The sequence below is a fragment of the Watersipora subatra genome, chromosome 11 (genome assembly GCF_963576615.1).
Source record: "Watersipora subatra chromosome 11, tzWatSuba1.1, whole genome shotgun sequence".
Taxonomy (NCBI): domain Eukaryota; kingdom Metazoa; phylum Bryozoa; class Gymnolaemata; order Cheilostomatida; family Watersiporidae; genus Watersipora; species Watersipora subatra.
In genome coordinates this window covers 10,318,088-10,338,168 of record NC_088718.1, presented here as the reverse complement: position 1 = coordinate 10,338,168, position 20,081 = coordinate 10,318,088, and the positions used below count along the sequence as shown (strand labels likewise).

At 34.0% G+C, this 20,081-nt stretch overlaps 2 protein-coding genes across 3 annotated transcripts in view; one reads left to right on the top strand and one right to left on the bottom strand.

Moving 5' to 3' along the window:
- The first annotated feature begins 2,905 nt into the window (after positions 1–2,905).
- Positions 2,906–8,315, top strand: LOC137408157 (temptin-like). Its single transcript, XM_068094554.1, has 3 exons — positions 2,906–3,049; positions 6,921–7,099; positions 7,948–8,315. Exons 1-3 carry the CDS (start codon positions 3,004–3,006, stop codon positions 8,152–8,154), a joined length of 432 nt encoding a protein of 143 aa, XP_067950655.1. The 5' UTR covers positions 2,906–3,003; the 3' UTR covers positions 8,155–8,315.
- Positions 8,316–8,451: 136 nt separating this feature from the next.
- The window catches only part of LOC137408156 (uncharacterized), a 49,782-nt gene continuing 38,152 nt past the window's right edge, over positions 8,452–20,081 (bottom strand). For both annotated transcript variants that reach the window (XM_068094552.1, XM_068094553.1), the window contains 7 exons: positions 19,834–19,983; positions 19,543–19,701; positions 18,346–18,510; positions 17,132–17,445; positions 15,880–16,031; positions 13,757–13,814; positions 8,452–8,997 (listed from right to left, as the gene is read on the bottom strand). In XM_068094552.1, coding sequence (XP_067950653.1) covers positions 8,914–8,997; positions 13,757–13,814; positions 15,880–16,031; positions 17,132–17,445; positions 18,346–18,510; positions 19,543–19,701; positions 19,834–19,983 — 1,082 coding nt within the window. In that variant the 3' untranslated portion in view covers positions 8,452–8,913. The remainder of the gene's footprint in view (positions 8,998–13,756; positions 13,815–15,879; positions 16,032–17,131; positions 17,446–18,345; positions 18,511–19,542; positions 19,702–19,833; positions 19,984–20,081) is intronic.

Genomic DNA, 20,081 nt, shown 5'->3' with positions numbered 1-20,081 from the left:
GACTTGCAACAAAATTCACATTACAGTTATTTGGTATCAAAAGACTCACCATGTCTTACTCTGTTGTGTTGTAGGTGTCAAATACGTGGAAATCTGATTACCAGCTCTTGAAAGCTCAAAAACGAAAAGCCGCCGTAGATTGGAATCTGTTTATTTATCTGACATAGTCATTACAGTTTGGTTATCGTCTTGTCACGTAATGTTCTCACGTGAATTGAAAGGCCAATAAAAAGCTTAATGTAAAACTTATCGTAGCACTAGTTTAAGACAAACACTTCGGGTTTTACCAAAGACCCCGTATCAAATACAGTAATACTTCAACTTACGAGTGCTCCAACGTACGAGAAACTTGAGATACGAGCCAGCTTTTAAGCAAGTTTTAGCACTAACATACGAGCCATGTTTGAGATACGAGCGCGTGAGTCAGTTGCCAAGTATGCCGGAGGTGTTTTATGAGAACAGCATCACTCTGTATTTTTTAACTGCTCAGGTTATACTTTTGTACTGTGTTTTTTTGTGCGATTTTCAGTGCAGAATTAAAAGTACTCTGCGTTGACCGAAAGTTTGCCGGTCTTATGAAAGATAATGCAAAGCAAAAGCGAATGATAACAGTTGATATTAAACGGAAAATTATTGAAAAATATGCAAAATGTGTATGCGTGATTGAGCTAGCTCAGCAATATGACAGAAATACTTCCACAATTATCAAACCGAAGGATTATTCAGGGCATTTAGTTCGCAAAAGGACTGGCCATAGTTTCTAAACGACGCAGCGATCTTCCCGACCGCTGATGGAAAGACTGCTCAGGCATTGGATAAACAATTGGCCGGTGACAGCGTAACTGAAACGATGCTATATGGAAAAGGCCGGTGCTATCTAGCAAAACTATAAAAATAAGACATTCGGACAAGTTGGCTAGGGGTCGTGCATTAACCTTTTGTGACGACACCTTCGTTCGTCCTAATCGCAACACGTTGAAAGGGCGACAAAAGCAAACGTCTTTATATACATGTAGGATTATATTAAAACGGCCGGCTAGTCGTGGAAGCAAAACAAAGGAAAAATTGCTCACTAGCGAGAAACTTCAAACTACGAACGCCGAAGAACTTTTAATTATGTTAAGTTAAAAATGAAAGTTTGCTTTTAGGTTTGATTCTACGTTTGTCTTTTAAGACATTGATAAAATCCAAATTTATCAAAGTCAACTGTTGTAATGAAGGATAACTTATATCTCCCTCTCTGGCAAATGCTAGCGTTAGCTGCTATTGTATGTATTTAATTTTACATTTTAATTAATCACATTTCCTTGCATTATTTTTTAATTGTTGATTTTTGAAAGCACTTGGTAAATTAGGACAATAACCAACATGTTCTTTCTGTTACAATATCTTGTTTTGAGTGTTTCATTTGGATTTTTTAGAGTATGGAAACCAATCAATATATATTTAATGGTTCTATATATAAATAAATTGCACCAACATGCGAGTAAATTAACATACGAGCTAAGTCTCGGAACGCATTAAGCTCGTAAGTCGAAGTATGACTGTATAGATGCTCGCTACTTTACAGTTTTCTTTCGGCATTTATTCAATCAAGTCGTAATCTGATCACGTGACCCAATACTTCGCAAATAATTTTTGCAGCTCTTTTCGATTATCACTGGTAACCAACAGGCTCGTCATGATTATCAGACAATGATGTATACTTCTTCGAGGTAAGGTTAAAAAGTTTAACGATTTTTTATGGTAAGTTATAAGGTATCAGTGCTAAAAGTGACAGCATTACAATGACGATAAAATAGACGCGTAAAAACAATAGACATGGTTTTATTGAATGCGTGAAGTATATTTGTGAAAATATTTCGACGAATGAGGTTGCATGAAAGTGTAAACAGAAACCATCCTGTAACAACTACGTCCCATTTGAGCCGTTTTGGAAAGCGAATCCAAACTACGGCGGTCTCGTGATGGCAGCGATTAACTGTTCGTTTTTGAGCTTTTAAAAGCTTGTAATCACATTTCCACATATTTTGCACCTACAACACAGCAGAGTAAGACATGGTGAATCTTATGATACCAAATAACTGTAATGTGAATTGTGTTGCAAATCACCCTTTAAGGTTCCCTCTCCATTGTGCTCAGACATGTCCAGTCAACATACAGACCCATTGTTTGTGTAACAATTTTTTTAAAACACAGCTTTTGCTTGCAGTGAGCAAAGCAGACAGCATACTTGATCTTCAAAGGCATGTTCATGCACATTAAATAATTTCTATATAACAGCTTAGCATTACTGGACGAGTATAACTGGAGGGGCTCAGAACCTGGTCACGTGACGGGGCAATTTTCTGTTTTTGTCTAATATTTAATATCTCATGCCAAATCTTACTAATTTTTTCGAGATCTATATTTTTTTATACATTTCTCTATTTTTCTATACATTTTCCAAATACCTCTCTGTGTACAATAATCTTATGCAAGATTCTGCAACTATTTATCCACATTTTTGCATAATATCTTATCTTATATTTCTTAACAGTATTGGGTTATTAGTAGTGGGTTATTGCAATATTGCTGTGATAAAATATAGCATTGTGGCCAGTGTCTAATATTAATCATGATACATGATTAAATGCAACTGGGCATGTGCAAGACATGTGACAAAAACAGAAAATCCCCCGTCAAGTGACCAGATTCTGAGCCACTCCAGTTATACTCGTCCAGCATTACTAAAACATTAAAGAGCTGCAAACACTCTCGAGCAGAAAGCAGGCTAGCGAATTACATCATGTGACTTTATCACGAACTCGGCTAATGGTTATTCCAATTCGTTCCCATACTTACCATTGAGGTGGTATTGAGAATGTGAATCAACATATGGATGATTGAATGCAGCCCTTGGGACACGACATATGGCTATATCATCAATATGTGTCTGCCACGTTATAACCTATAAGATATATCAGCAGTCTGGCATCACTCTCTCGCTGATAGTCAATCAAGATGGTTCACCTTACATCTCATTTCCTTCTGCTTAGCGTCACCCTTGGTAAGTTTCCTATATACATCCATTTTGGAGGAACTCAAGCTAGTTCAAAAAACTGTGAATGCGCAAGACAGCTCAGCTCTATCATTGATTTTTAGCCATTTTCGTTTTGTTGGGCATCTAATAATTTTGTTAAAATATTGGTAAATATATTGAAACCTGATTTTTGATGGAATAAATCTCGATTAAACATAAGTTTTTACTTTGTATGTCAACATATTTATTAAATGATACTAATGTAATAATAAAACAGTTATATAAAGCTTTCATTAATATTAACAAAAGTGCAGCTCCAATTGTATGTAAAAATAATCAACACCTTCATTAGTACTTTTGGGAAAATTAAACTATGTTTATACATTTTTAAAAGACTAACAAAATACTTAAATAATTAAGCTTGAACTTTTTGTTTCATTTCTAAATTTTAATTCATTTGGTTGTTTATCTTATTTATCCTATTTTATGATTGGCGCGTGGCATAATTTAGTTGGCATTCCTGTCTGAAATGAAATTGTTGCCTATACAATGATAAATAAATTTCTGATGAGTTGTCTGCTCTCTTCATTTTGTCTCACAACAGTTGAACAGGTTTCCTTATGCTAATCATGGCACCAATCTTAACAATAATGACTTTTTTACCAATTCTTGATCTTCAGATGTGTTCAAGTGTACAATCTGACTCTTCATCTGGGCATTCATTGGTGGAAAACTTTAAATACTTGTCCAGACCATGAAAGAATCAGACAATAGCCTATCAACAGCTTCCCTATGCAGTTTTGGATAGTTTACACTAAGCATACATTGTACAGGATCATTTGTGTACAAAACATTTCATTGTACATGTATTTATTTTATTATATTGTGTTGAAATAGTGTTGTTAGCCAATTTTTTATGATATACAGTGTTACATTAAATAAACTGGATTCCTTTGTTGGAAAACTGAAATTCTCATTTACAACATTGTTATTCATTATGAATTTAGTCAATAGCCGTAGGGTATACAGTCATACTTCGACTTACGAGCTTAATGCGTTCTGGGACTAAGCTCGTATGTCAATTTACTCGCATGTTGGGGCAATTTATTTGTATATAAAACAATTAAATATATATTGATTGGTTTCCATACTTAGCCCATACTCTAAAAAATGCAAATAACACTCAAAAAAAGATATTGTAATAGAAAGAACATGTTGGTTCTTGTCCTAACTTATCACATGCTTTCAAAAAGCAACAAATAAAAAATAATGCAAGCAAATGTGATTAAATAAAATGTAAAATTAAATACATATAATAGCAGCTAACACTAGCATTTGCCAGGGAGGGAGAGATAAGTTATCCTTCATTACAACAGTTGACTTTGATAAATTTCGATTTTATCAGCCTTAAAAGACAAACTTAGAAGCAAACCTAGAAGCAAACTTTCATTTTTTATAAATAAATTGAATGAATTAAAATTAAATTAATTAAAATTTCTTCAGCGTTCTCGCTGGTTAGTTAATTTTTCCTTTGTTTCGCTCTTGCGACCAGCCGACCGTTTTAAGCAAAACCTATCTAAAGCCATGTGCCTTTGTCGTCCTTTCAACATGTTGCGATTAGGACGAACACAGGTATCGTCACAAAGGGTTAATGCACGACCACTAGCTAACTTGTCCGAATGTCTATTTTTTATAGTCTTGATAGATAGCACCGGCCTTTTCACATTGCATCATTTCAGTTACGCTGTCACCGTTGTTACACTGTCGCCGGCCAATTGTTTGTCTTTTATCCAAAGCCTGAGCAGTCTCTCCATCAGCGGTCGTGAAGATCTCTGCGCCATTTAGAAACTATGGTCAGTCATTTTGCAAACTAAATGCCCTGAATATAATCCTTCTGTCTGATAATTGTGAATGTATTTCTCTCATATTGCTGAGCTAGCTCAATCACGCATACACATTTCGCATATTTTTCAATAATTTTACGTTTTATATCAATTGTTATCATTCGCTTTTTCTTTGCATTATCTTTCATTTTACTGGCAAACTTTTGGTCTATGCACAGTACTTTTAATTCACATAATTTTGTACTGAAAATCGCGCACAAAAAAACCCGGTACAAAAGTATAACCTGAGCAGTTGAAAAATACAGAGTGAGGCTGTTCTCATAAAACACCTCCGACATACTTGACAACTGAATCACGTGCTCTTATCTCAAACATTCTAAAACTTGCTTAAAAGCTGGCTCGTATCTCACGTTTCTCGTACGTTGGGACACTTAAGTTGAAGTATTACTGTATATCAAATTACCCTCATTTCTGATTTCTAATATGTAATCCACACGGCTGTAAAAGTATGGTTCTGCATGAAATTGGAGGCTAAATTCTGGACATTCCATTTTTAGTAGTTAAATATAATGTGTAGAGATGTCTGTAGAGATGTGGATCTCACCACTAATGTTTTTCTTTGCTTATTTTAAGTCATACAAAATGGTAGTTTATTTTGTTCACCACCGTATTTATTACATTTTTAAAAATTAAGGTTAGTGTCCATCACTTGAAATTTCGATGGACTTAATTTTTGCAAAAACTATGAAAATCTTTCAATGTTATCAATTATATTTCTTTCATTGGTATATGTTTAAACTATTTTAATTGACTTTTGATGTTAACTAATACGTCAGATATCACAAGAAAAATTTTTTTTGAAGTTTCAATTTTTATTTTGAAAATATGTCCTTAATCTAATAAGATTTTTCTCAATCAATTGAGCATGAGATTCACTAAAAACTCTTGCTGATGATTTGAATACTTGCGTCTTTCTTCCAAATTGCTTCAAATCTATATACATAGATTTCTGTGTCTGTTCGTCTGCTCAGCTATAGCGATAAAGTTTCAGTAATGAAGAATCTCCTTTCCAGAGGATTTGATCTCGAAACCTCTAGTTCTGGAGGCTTATAACTACCCCATTCAACTACAGGGTCAACTTAGCATCGCAAACAATAATGTTGAAGATATTCATTACATCAGTTAAAATATGCATAACGACATTGCATCACACTTAACAATTACCAGTTGGCCTCACTAGGCGAATGCATGGCGTTGCACTGGTAACAAAAACAACTTATAAACAGTTGCAGCTAATGTAGCGTAAAGGTAATGTAGTAAGTAAGGTAATGTTTATAAGCTGTTTTTATTACCTATGCAACGCAGGGCATTCAGATGGTCTTAACTATAAGATCGGTCATCCGTCTGTTCGAAGTCACACTAAGAGTGTTAGAAAAAAAGATTTCCTCACACAGGTATTGAACCCAGATATTCAGATTCCATGCCAAGCACGCTACCATTCATGCCACTTGACTACCTTTGCACATATAAGAATAACTGCACGCATAGTTATTACACATAATGATCTTTCACACTGCATTGAGCTGCCCGTGTACTAATATTGATAGATTTTAGAGATGTGGGTGGATGGGACTAAAATAGTTTATCAAAAATCCTACTGCTAGCTACTGCAAGCGGTTCAACTGACACTGGCTGGCGCTTGTCAGATTGTTTACTCATAATTTAATAGCGTCTTTAATGGATGAGTCATTCACATGACTTTCAAAGTGTCATTGACAAATAATAAGTGGCATAAAATAGCATAAGTGGTCTATTGGAATAGAAAAAGCCAAGTCCAATTCCAGTAGTACATTTTGCAATTTTGTGTGACTATAAGTTTTACTAAGTTAGAATATTGTGGTTTTTGACCTCATCATTCATTTTGTCTATGATGACTACTTCGAGCACGTGAACAAGACAAGAACATTTAAATTCAATTCCATCGACCTGGTCCTACCAAGAGCAGATAATCCCAAAAGAAGATTTGCGTGTTAGAGTTGCAATTCATGTTTCAGGAGTTGCCTTGGGCTATAGTTTCTGGATAACAAGCATTCCTAACGCTTTGAGTGTGAAGAACCCTTGCAATGGAAACGCTTGGCCTGGTGTGGGTCATCAGGCTGAAGGCGGCAGTGGCCCTCGTAACAGCTTTGGAGATGACATCTCTAAATTGGCACTGGCTAATCCAAATGTTCCAGTAAGTCTTTTGTTATGGCATTAAGAGTGCTTGTTGGCATTGTCTTACTTGTATGTGAAAACCCGCCTGTGCATGTCATAATCGGGATTTCAATACTATAATTGGAGCTGCATATTGGCAGCTATTATGGCATGTATTAGTGAGATCCTTCCAATACATGCCATAATAGAATTTTTTTTATTACCATTGAAGATTCATATTTAATAGTAGTCATAACTATATGTAAGAACTTGTCTACACATGCCATAATATAGTTTTTGTTATTATCATAATTGTAACATTAATTGACAAATATCCTAACTGTATGTGAGAACCTGTCTACGGATGCCATAATAGAGATTTTGTTACTATTTTTGAAGTGATATATCGGTCAGATGTCGAAGCTGCATGCGAGAACCTGTCCACTCTTGTCATATAGGCTTGGCAACTGCTAAATTTAACAAATGAACAAAGCCTACTGCTTCCTGCAAAACTGCTATTGGAACCTAGAGAGACTTGATAATATAGGTATCCCTGTTGATTGTGGTTAAACAAATGCAAGTTTTGTGCTCAATTAGGTGATAAAAGTTAACTACAAAAAGTATTACATTAATATATGATGAACAAACTTTTAAATCAAAAATTTTCTAGAGCTATCTAGAAAATCAGTACACACAAAAAGCTGTAAATATAGTTTCAATTCGGCAATTAAACGCTCCACTAGTTCATTGGCTTCCCATTTTTGCCAATCAAGTCCAATTTTTTTACCTTTTTCTGGCTCGTAGTACCTAAAAGCTTGATTCGCTATTGACTATTATTATTATCATTATTATTATTTGTATTATTATTGACTTTATTGACTATTTTAGGCTGGTACAATCTGGACACAAGAAGTATGCATGAAAGACTCTGATGGAGATGGCATGACAAATGGTGAAGAGCTTGGTGATCCATCATGCAAGTGGACAAAAGGCGCAACCCCTGAGGGCCGTGTCAAAGGACATCCCGGGATATGCGAGCCTGTAAATGATCCAAAGTGTGCAGGAAAGAATGGCTGGACGATCGCCGACTGCTGATTGCTTGGCCCAGCTACTCGTCAATAAGCATAGTTATTTTTGTATTTGATGACTTGTCTTTGAATGTTTCTATGTGCCAAAATATACGAAGCTACCAAAGTCAGCTAATGGAAGTCAGCTATGCATTTTAGCTCTAAGGATTCATTCATATAGTTAGTAAACTAAAAACACTGGTTGTGACATGATTTAACAACTTATGTGGAGGAGACATTTAAATTAACAAATATTGTATTTTATAGCTCTCCAAACAATAAAACATTCAAGTCAAGCGCCGCGTGTTCATGCTGTTGTCTTTATAATAGGTAAGTTTAGTTCATTGTAAAATATAATAGATGATACATACACACTATTCATTAAATTAAAATATCAAAATTTACCCAATTCATAGCATTCTATTATAGAATGCTATAGAATTTCTATAGTTACTAGTGTTGACATTCAAAGGAGTTGTCTTTTCAATGGAAGGATAGCTCCTGCTGAAATTGTATAAAAACCTGCTATGACAATCTTGTTAACAAACGGAGCAAAAAAATATAGTAAACACATTATTTAAGACTTTCGATTTCCAAATTTCATCTTATAAATATATCTAGAAGTGAGCAAGTATCAGTGTTTCGCTGACATTGACATTTGACCTTCGCTGCCATCCAGAAGAGCAATATAGCCTGCAAGGTGCCATAAAATGCACAACGTTACTTAGAACATTTAGGATTGCATATTCGCTATGCTAGTTGGCAGAACATACTGATGATACTGTTGTCAGCACTGCTTGATTACGACAGGATCTATCAAGACCTCCCACGGCTGATTTAGTTCTGGGTACACTTCAGCTAAAAATCGAACCTGCAAATAAAGTATTAAAATTGAATTATTTATCAATTAACGGGAGTGAATATTAATGTCTTGCAACAGTAAAAATTCCTTCAATGCATGGGCAAGCTTTGATATAAATTTATGCATCATAAACTTAACTATATATTTATAAAATGGAGGCCTTGGAAGGCATTTTCCAATTTGTGATGTTTCTGGAGTCTCTAAATGTAAAGGTTTTAATACCAGCTGTAAACCACCATATTGTAACACAATACCCTCGAACACTTATATTTCATTAGTATTTAGTTTTGTGAGTAGCATACAGAATAAAATTTTGATGCAACTTAATTTCGCAGCTCTGATGAGTGCAAAAATATAGTGATGTGAAAATAAATGCAGTAGAACAAACAAAATTAGATTCCTCAGGTTCGGCTCACCCGTAAGAAAAAAATTCAATTTGGGACTAGTTTGTAATTGTGAACCGCAGGTAGAACTGTGTGGTCAAGATCAATAATGCAATTTGATCACTTGCTGCCATTTGTTTCTTGGACTATTGACAAACAAAGCTATTTAATTTCCCTTTTTTGCTCATTCGTTACGATAGTTTAGTTTTGCTCATGAAATTTTCGCGAGAGGATGTCTCCGCAAAAACGCGAAAGTTAGATGAGGCGAATACATAAGTGTCCTAGGGTAACTGTGTTTTTGGGATGACTAACAGACACATTTCTATGTGAGCTTCATGTATGACGGTCTTGTTGATAGTGGCTATGCGTACGCCTCCCCGATACACCATTCAGGGTGCTTGCGATTTCCCTATACAAAACCTAAAGGGTGCATGTGGCATAAAAACTCCCGTAACATAGATGTATGCAACAAGCATTCATTGAGTCTCCTTCATGTTCTTAAACCTATATTCTATTTGGTGTTTTTGTTGATTTACGTATTACACTAGAATTATTTCATCAATGGTCATCAAACGACTCCAATAAAATAATTTCTAAACATACCAAGCGTATTTGTTAAATGACAAGCGCTTGGTTATTATAGCATGAAAATATTTGTAAAGACCGTGTATCATGACCTTTTGTTGATGCATGACGCACATGCACTTATTCGCTTTCAATAAACCTGATCCAATTTGATTATTATGTACTCCGACCACAGCAAAAGCTACCAAAATTTACTGGAACTTTCGGAAGTTATCTGAATCCAAAAGTGCCAAGTATACTTGCATACTCCCTACTTGTAAAGCATCAACAAGCACCTATAAATGGAGGTCTTCATTAAGGTTTTTAAAGAATTCCAATTGATTGCATGCTGTATCTATATATATATATATATATATATATATATATATATATATATATATATATATATATATATATATATATATATATCTATAGATATATATATATCTATATATATATATATAGATATATATATATATATCTATATATATAGATATATATATATATCTATAGATATATATATATATATATATATATGTATAGATATATATATGTCCAGCTATAGATATATATATATATCTATAGCTGGAATGTTGGTACACATTCCAGCTATAGATCTTACAATCTTTGAATAAAGATTCTGTACCGAAGAAGATTCGATCTCGGACTCTGCCGTTCACTAGTTGGACACCCTACCCACTAAACTACGGAAACTAAATAGCTAGCTAGCCAATATAAGTCATTATATGAGAGCAAATACCTAATGGCTTTGCGTACGACACGAGTCATCACATAACGTCACGAGAAGCTGTTTGCTCACATTATTAAACTGACTAATAGCGAGCAACTCTCACTACTTCTCATTGTTTACCGTATAAGACAAACAATTTTCTTTTCTATACATGTTTTTTTTCTCAAAGTATGGCCATATGTTGGTACACATTCCAGCTATAGATCTTACAATCTTTGAATAAAGATTCTGTACCGAAGAAGATTCGATCTCGGACTCTGCCGTTCACTAGTTCGACGCCCTACCCACTAAACTACGGAAACTAAATAGCTAGCTTGCCAATATAAGTCATTATATGAGAGCAAATACCTAATGGCTTTGCTTACGACACGAGTCATCACATAACGTCACGAGAAGCTGTTTGCTCACATTATTAAACTGACTAATAGCGAGCAACTCTCACTACTTCTCATTGTTTACTGTATAAGACAAACACTTTTCTCATGTTTGCTCACATTATTAAACGTACTGGCTAATAGCACGCAGGCTAATGGCGACCAACTTTGACTACTTCTCAATGTTTATAGGACAAAACACTTTTCTTATGATATGTACAGTAGTTTGAAAGTTAGAATGGTTACAAATTGAATACAAATCAATTTTCTGTCCAAAGATTTTTCTATTACCCGGGCAACGCCGGGTAGCACAGTTAGTCTTTATATATAAATATCAGTGTTTGTCTGTTGGTCTGTCGCGTGTCCAGTTATAGCGATACAAATAAAGCGATACTTCATACAAGATTTGAACTTGGCAACTGAAGTTTTTAGTCAGGCACGCTAACCCATTAAGCCACACGGACCACTTGCAGTACAATGGATCGATTGTGATCTCATTATATATATTAGTTAAAATGTGCATAATGACATTGTACAAAACGAAATGTCGCTAAAGTTCATGGTTTTTATAATAGTTAGTTTAGCAATATACTAGCTTAAGTTACTCAAGTCAAGCCAATTTGCTAGTTTGAGAAAACATAGTAAAACTTAGCCAATGGCAACTACATTACCTGCCACTGTTTATAAGGTATTTTTTTATTACCTGTGCAATGCTGGGCATTCGACTAGTAATAAATATTACATTTGCTGTCAATGTATTCATTTGCATTTTCTCTACCACATAGAGTAGTCAGTCATCACTTTCATCAATTCATTAGAAAGAAATGTGCATGATGCAAACCTAGATTCGCCAAGGGATGCCACTTTAGTAATATGCGGCATCGTTTCTTCCGTGAGGGACACCACTTTAGAAGCCCCTCAACGAGTCATTAGGAAAAGTGGTCTTGTTTGACTTTGACTAGGAGTAAACCTATAATTTCTTCTTTTAACAAAAAACAAAATGGCATTTCATCTGACCGATTATTACGTTCACTTCTGAACTGAAAATTTATATAAAAAGTAAAATTGTTTGGTTCAGTACTTTTTTGACAAGATGGATGACAATCGATAAAAAGTATGTCTCGACTCTGTGTAGAGGAAGGCGCAAACATTTTATCTTATAGAGGCTTTTGAGTCATCATTCAGAAGTAAAAGTAGCTGTGAATTTGTTGACTCAGATGGTGACTGAGATTTTGTTGTAATTAATGTTTCTCAGGAAAGTAGAGAGGAGAAAAAAACATTTCACAGCAAATTTCCAGTTTTTGATCTCAAAGTTAAAAATTACTATCATTATTTACAGTTGTTAAAACTAGTTTATCTTGTAGGAAAAGATGTACTGATCATTATTTCGTGGCAATAAATTAATACTTTTCGAATTATGATAAAAAATGTCAGCACATGTTCGAAACAACAAAGTTAAAAAAAAATTTAGTTAAAAAATGTAAGGAATGAGTTACACAAATCATATGAATGATGTAGAGCTAATTTTTACTGTAGAGATTTGATGCTCCAAGCAGATATGCTTGAACACTCTTTCTGTTACGCAAGTGCGTTCATTCTGGCTAACTATTCAGACATCGCTAGACCTCATTGATTGCTAATAGCATGCACCCAGTCAATGCCAAAGATTGTTTACAAGGACCTTGAGTTAAGATTGCAATGATACCAGTGCTTCTAAATGTCCAGTAGTTGATACCAAATAATTTCTGTATTACCAACCTAACCAATTTTCTGCATAAACATCAGTTAGGAAGTAAAAACTATGCACCTCAACAGCATTTGGTAATATCATGGTCTGTATTGCTTTTTATCTAGTTTGACAACTTTTTATGATGAACTAGTACCCTGGCAGTCTAGTGTGCGTAAAAGGTCATTAGCTGGCCAATAAATCACGGAGACAAGTTATTTGTGCAATAATTGCCAGATGGTAGGTACAGATGTTACCGTGTTGGTTTACCAAGCTTGAAAGTCATGGTTTCAAATCCTGTTGAAAGGAAATTTTTTTCCAACTTTTCTAAACCTGGCTACAGAAGCACACAACTGAAATGTAAATATGTAAAAACTGTAGTTTGTTAGCAACAATAACCTTATCAACTATAACAGAGAAATCCAGAGGAAGTTTGGTAAACTTAAATAAAGCATAACATTAAGGGTTATCTGCTCCTTCATCAAACCATTTATATATATATAAGTCTTGGCGTTTGTTTGTCATTTGTATCACCAGCGATAGTAATATAGTTTTAGTAATGAAAAATAACCTTCTTACTGGATTTGAACTCACTACATTTAGGTCACAAGTCTACTAACAAGAACGTGAAACCGCAAGGCTAAGCAAAGTTCTTATTACTCCCGCCACTGTTACCATGTACTGTATATACATTCATGGTTGCACACACTAAATATGTACTTGTTATTGATAAACTTGAAAAAAAAGGCAATTGTTTGTTTTTTGATTTACAACTAGTAACGAGGAAGTATTTAAAATAAGTTTGTCACCCATCCACTGAGCTGCTACTTAATTGGCTGAAAAAGTATTCGCTGAGAATTTGAAACATTATCTTACCCAGTCTCCTTCGTATTTTGTAAAATTATATTGTTTAATATTGCAGTGAAGAGAGAACTTTTTACTGAGATAATAAAGTTATTGACAAACTTACAATGAGTGGGCTTTCACTTGTGTACTTGACACTTTTTCTAAAGAACCTTCGCATGTTCCTGTAAAATAAAAGATAGTTTTCACTCAGATTAGTTCCGAATTCTTTCCTCAAGCAAAACTAAGCGAGTAAAATGAATGAACATGATAATAGTTTTTAAATAACTCTATCAACTTCTAATCTGTCTCCAATAAGATATTGAACAAAAGCAGCAAAAGTGGTCAACTCTGAATGGGCTGTCCTGAGACACCAAAGCGTGTATGTAAAATGATTATATGAAAATTGATAAATATTATAAAATTGTGTCAGAAGCTTTTACTAAATCGTTTCTGTCTTTGCTGCCTTTGTTCTCCTAACACTTCAACTTAGCAAGTCAGTTGGTTGATTTTTAAAATTTTGAATGAATTCCAGTTGAAAGATCTATTTTTCGAATCCCTTTACCTTTGTTTCAGCTAATTAGTGTGGAGTAGAACCTTTACTTATGACCCTCTCAAAATAAAAATCTTCTACAACAAAATTTAAGCCAATATTTTACCCTCAAACTAATTTCCAGCGTGTCTTCTTAGAGTTTTGTATAAAACTTTGCTATTTTGTATGTGAAAGTAAAGAAGTTAACGAAGATTAAAATAAAATGGCAAATCTAAAAAGTGTTAACAAGCTTATAAGTTATGTTTGTTTAATCTTATCCTAAGTTACAATAAGTTACAGCGTGTATCTTTTCATTTTAATCTGCACAATGCTTAGCATACACTACTGTCTCAACAGTAAAGTAACAACCAAAACATATTTTTAACTTTTTGTCGAAGATTCTGCTTTAAAAGGTTTTAACATACAACTTAATTTGCTAAATTTAGTATTTCACACAATTTTATGAAAGTACTGTATTTATTTGTATGTTGGTAATGGTTAGAGCAAGTATTTTATATATTCGAGTTGTAGCTATTGAGTCTTGCTTTAACGTTTATGAAAAAGTAAAATGCAATTTAAAATTTGAATTTATTTTTAATTTAATTCAAATGCCTTTTTACGTTCTTATTTTATCAGAAAAAACCCAACCTGATCCTCAAAGTCAAATCGCATTAATGAGATTTTGTAATCATTACATCACATTTGCGGACGATTTTTATACGTTCTGTGTAAGTGTTTCAGCAAGTAAGGCAAGTGTCTAGACAAGTTTTTCGAGTGTTGGTTAAATTATTTAAAAAGTTGAGACATCAAAGATGTGTAGCTAACGTTTACTGAACTGTATTATTTGCAACGAGTTACCATGGAACAAATTAAACAAATTATTGCGATAAGAAAACTTGCTCCAGCAACAGTTTTAAGCACAATCTCATAAGAAATTACCTTTGTATGCAAAATTTTAACAGTATATAAAATAAGTTAAACCGTTTAAAATTTGTCTCAGTTTTAATGCACGTTTTTGTGTTTTGTTCAATAAATAGTGTTGCTTTATGTATTTAAAAAAATTCTTGTATTAACATTTATTATCAAAAGTTGATTACCCGGTATAGTTTGTATAAATATAGGAACATATAAGAGCCTATAAGAATAAAAAATTAAATAAACGTTACAGCTTAGAATTTACACTTACAACTATTTTAGAGAGCTAGCCTTAGTAAGTGCATATGTTCACTTTAAGATTGTGTGGGATCAATATACCGAGAGTTCATTCAGTTAATTTACTTTCATCTGTGCTAAATTTCAATAAAGTAAATGGATTGAGCCATTCTGATCAGGCTTAGGGTCAATACTATATTCAATTGGTATTGGACATCCAATACAAAATACAATACTATGGAATATTGGAAATTCTATTGAAATTTTGTGTTTTTAGTATTGATATTAGATATTGTGAGAAAGATTATTGGGTATCAATTTTGGTATTAGATATTGTCAGATAGAGTATTGGATATTGGAACTCAAAGTGAAAATATTGGAGGTATTAGTATTGGGATGGTTTTTGAATATTGGCCTAAAGCCAAACTGATCCTATCTGCAAGATCATTGCATTTAGCCATGTCACATCATGTGATCATCACCCTGAATTTACTCAAGGGAAACTACTAGCTGTAAGACATTTTACAGAAACAACAAAAAATTGAAAGTTAGAAAGTGAATTTTACCAGTTGGCACCAATGCCTCGGAAGTCCCAGTCAATGCCATTGTTGGAAACTTGGTACCAAAGGGCAGCATACTTCATTCTGTATGAGAATTGTATACACCAAGTTCCAGCAGGTAGTGTAGAAGTTTGTATCGCTCCCTTTTGGCCTCGACCCTGAAGCAGTAGAGAAATGGCAATGTAAGGTATTACATAGCAGTCACTAGTATTAAACACCATAAAATATTAAATACATTAGAGAAAACATGTCAGTTATTGGAATGACAGCTTGTTTGTACAAGGACTCTTCTTAAGGTGGTGCAGACTCTTTTGGTTTATGTGCTTTGAAACTGCGTGGTGCAAGATATTTAATTAAATTTTTTGTTATGATTTCATTTTAATTTTATTAAATTAAAAATTATCTAATCTCAGAACTTTCATCTTAAATAATGAGGAAAAAATCAATGAAAAAGTCGTGTAAATAACAATTTAAAAGAAGTTCCCGCAAAGTCGCTCGAATACGGAACTGGAAAATTGCATTTGTATGTAATAGAGCACAGAAAACCTATTTATCAGTAAAAGATTTCTGTAGAGGTAAAAACTCCTTTCAGGTTAGTTTTACCATAAAAAAGTTGATTGATCTATAAGAAGCTACAATCCATTGTCAAAAGTTTGAACAATGAATTGTAGCTTATAGACCCGACTATAGCTATAGTCTATAGGCTATAGTCTACAGGCTACAGGCTATAGACTATAGCTATAGTTAGGACTATAGCTATACTCATGTAATAGGTCAGATCTGGAAAAGTAATATTATCTTTGGAAATTGGTAATTCCAAAAAACCAATTGAAGGGGATAATTAATTGAACTTGCATTAAAGATGCAAATGTTCTCGTACTATCAAGAATCTCGAAAATATTTTCTGTTATGTCTATAGTTAAGTAATTTATGTCCGTTTGACTTTGTTTTATGTCATAATTAAAAAACTGGCAAAATATGTAAAGAATAAATGTATTATCCCTTTCTATGAAACACCCAAACCTAAATTGTATTAGCGTAGAAAATGAGAAAAGGGCAAACCCAAATTTATTTTGCCGTAAAAACCTTGTGGCGTGCATATTAAGATTTTAACTTGTTTTCAAAAGAACGAATATGGTGAATCTAAAATTGAAACTGTCTCGAAGACAGTTTTAATTTTAGATTAACCATATTGAGGACCGCTAAACAATTTTATTTCCCAAACAGAGCTACTCAAATGAATCTGTTATCAACTTACTGTACCCGAAGCTCTCAGACGCCAGAAATTTGGCATGACACCAAAGGTTTTACGCTTCCGAGTTGGGTCTCTGCCAAGATCTGGTGTAAAACCGTTATTAGAAGTAGTGATATCAGACTGCATGAACGGCGCTACAGATGAGCCATCGCTGATATAGCTGGTGATGGAAGGCAAGCAGTTTCCATTTAGGTCAAGTTGGTGGGATGGTAAACAAACACATGCTTGTGTCTCCTCGTCACAAGCTGTACCGGGTAGGAGTTGACACGCATCTCTCTGAACTGTACACTGGCAGGCCTGGTTGACAGCATCGCATGCTGAAAATTTGAAGTATAATATTATACATAATATATGTATATTATATATATTATATATAACGTCGATAAGTTTCTGTTAAATGTAATAACATTAATGAAAATCTGAAAAATTAGATTGTTTTTGTATTTGTTTTCATTGCCCAAAAGTAATTTTAGCTATTTGCTGTTGAAACTGAGAATGTAGTGTGTATGTCATGTTTGCATGCTTATATCATGTACTGATATAAAAATGAAAGGTTTCAGACTAAAGCTATGATAAAGAAAATATAATAAGCTTTAACATGTTGAGAATGCTAAAATTATAACAGCAAACTAAAATCTCCATTTTTAGCTCTGTTTACTTTTGGAAAAATATAATAAAATATTTTATAACCTATCAATAGCGAGACAAATCTAAAAACATCAGAACTTGTGCAGTTATTAGTTTCAGTCCAGCTTGTGTATCTATAAAGATATAATCAATGCAGTGGTTACTGGAAAATTTTAGATTTTTAACTAAAAATACACTGATTTGAAAGTCTCGCAGACTATGTACTAAAGAGTGGAGCAAAAATATACCTCTTTTAGATAATTTTAAAAATTCATCAGGAAATGGAATAACTTCTAAAATGTGGTATCTTTAGAATTGCTTAAAACGACGTTCCTTGCTAATGTTTTGTGACTTAAGTTTTGCTGTTTTTATCTTACCGATCAAAGTAACTGCTCAACATATTTTAAAATTTGAACTAATTTAATAAGTAAACTATTTACCAGAACATTTTTAAACAGAACCAGCTTAGAATTATACAAATACTTTTAGGAAGGCGCTACACAAGCATAATTTTGTTTGTGAGTTTCTTACCTGATCGTTGCTTAAATAAAATTATTTTTAAATTTGTGCATGAAAAGACAAGCACTTACTTGGAGCCCTCGTGCAGACTCCTGGGGCCCGAGGAGACTCGTAGAAATCTTCATCACATTCACACCTGTCAGTCAGCAGGTCACAGTAGCTGTTGGCAAGTCTACCACAAGCATTAGACTTTTGAGAGCAGAAACAGGTCTCACCAATCCGGTTGCATGGAATATCTAAAATAATCAATTTGTTCCATCATTAAGCTTGATTGAGACTTGCCATTAGCCCAGTCAGCAAATGTCAAGAGCTGCATTCCGTCAAATTAGTTGCATATTCAGCTGAATCAAAACCAGCAGAGGTATAATGAGAATTATTGTAGGTTTTTTAGGCTACACAAGAAAACCAGGTTAGGTTAAATTTTAAATTTAGCCTAAATTTTTAGGTTAATTTTTTATAATCTAACTTTAATTTTTTTAAAATTTAGATCAAACTTTTAGAAGCTTTTTGTTAAACCAGGTTAAATTTTAACATGGTTTAGGGTAAAGTCAAAATTTTGGCCTAAACCAAGTTTAGATTAAATTTTTGGTTTTTAAATTTTCAACCAGGTCTGTTAATTTTTTAAACAAGTTGACAGCTTGTTTAACAGCTTTACAGAGAAAAACTGTTAACACCTTTGACTGTTTTCTTTGATGGTTAAAAGCCTGTTAAAGACTACATTAAAAATGTATGTACAAAGCGCTTCACCATCAGAAATGGTTACGTTGGGGCTTTGAACTGCCAGCCTTCCAGCTGCAAGTCTACCACCCACCCATCTGCACCATTCTGATGCCAGCTCGTTGTAAGCTACGCAAGCTTTAATAAGCATGAAACAGAGTAAGTTAGAGCTTTAGATGATTACACAGCTTGTTCAACAGTTTTATAATTTTGCAAAAAAAAATTTCGATTCTTTTTTTGTCTTTATCTTTAATGGTTAAAAGCTTGTTAAATGCCTTTTTCTAAAAAAACAATACCGTAGTCCAGTTTTGAACCGCAGCCCCACTATTTGAGAACTCCATGCTCTATGAAGTATACCGTTGTATCATTTGTTTGAAGTTAAACATGTGTTACCTTACATCACCCTACCATATCCTTGATGACACTCTTTGGTTAATAGAATACTCCTGTCAATTGATATAAATTGCTACCTACTTCTATAAAAGCTTATTTTCTATTTAACAAACTGCTGATGACAGTCATTCAAATACAAATAGCCCAGGTTCACTCACTGATATTTTCACAATCTCCTTCAGGGTTCAGCATATGACCAGATGTGCATTCACAAGCATTGGTTCCAGAGTTACACTGAGTGTTGGGGAGCTGCACACAAGCATTTGCAGACTTTCTTGAACAAAGGCAGTTCTGTCCAACCTCAGCACACTCAGCATCTGTAAAAAATATTGTGTATTACATGTACATGAAACTCGTCCGGGTTCAAGCGCATTGACTGAGGAAGGTTAGACAACTCCCATCATCATTAGAAGGTGTAGAAGGAAATTGTTACAACATGTTTTACTCACCTTCCACTCTGATGCACTGGCCATCGATGAATCCAGAGGCAGCATCGCATTCACAAGCACCTGAGTTTGTATTGCAGGCAGTGTTAGACAGTCCACTGCATGCATTACTTCTGCTGCCACAGTTACAGGACACACCAATCATGTTGCACTCTGTAATCCAAGGGTTATATAATAAATCAGAAGATATTTGGCATCATAACATAATAGCTGAACAGATTAAAAGATATTTTTGATGCTGTAAGTTTATG

Bases quoted from the DNA above. Each gene is read 5' to 3' on its own strand.
- LOC137408157 (XM_068094554.1), top strand. From the start codon at position 3,004: ATGGTTCACCTTACATCTCATTTCCTTCTGCTTAGCGTCACCCTTG. The intron at 3,050-6,920 runs GTAAGTTTCCTA...TTCATGTTTCAG, and splicing joins TCTGCTTAGCGTCACCCTTG to GAGTTGCCTTGGGCTATAGT. The intron at 7,100-7,947 runs GTAAGTCTTTTG...TGACTATTTTAG, and splicing joins TGGCTAATCCAAATGTTCCA to GCTGGTACAATCTGGACACA.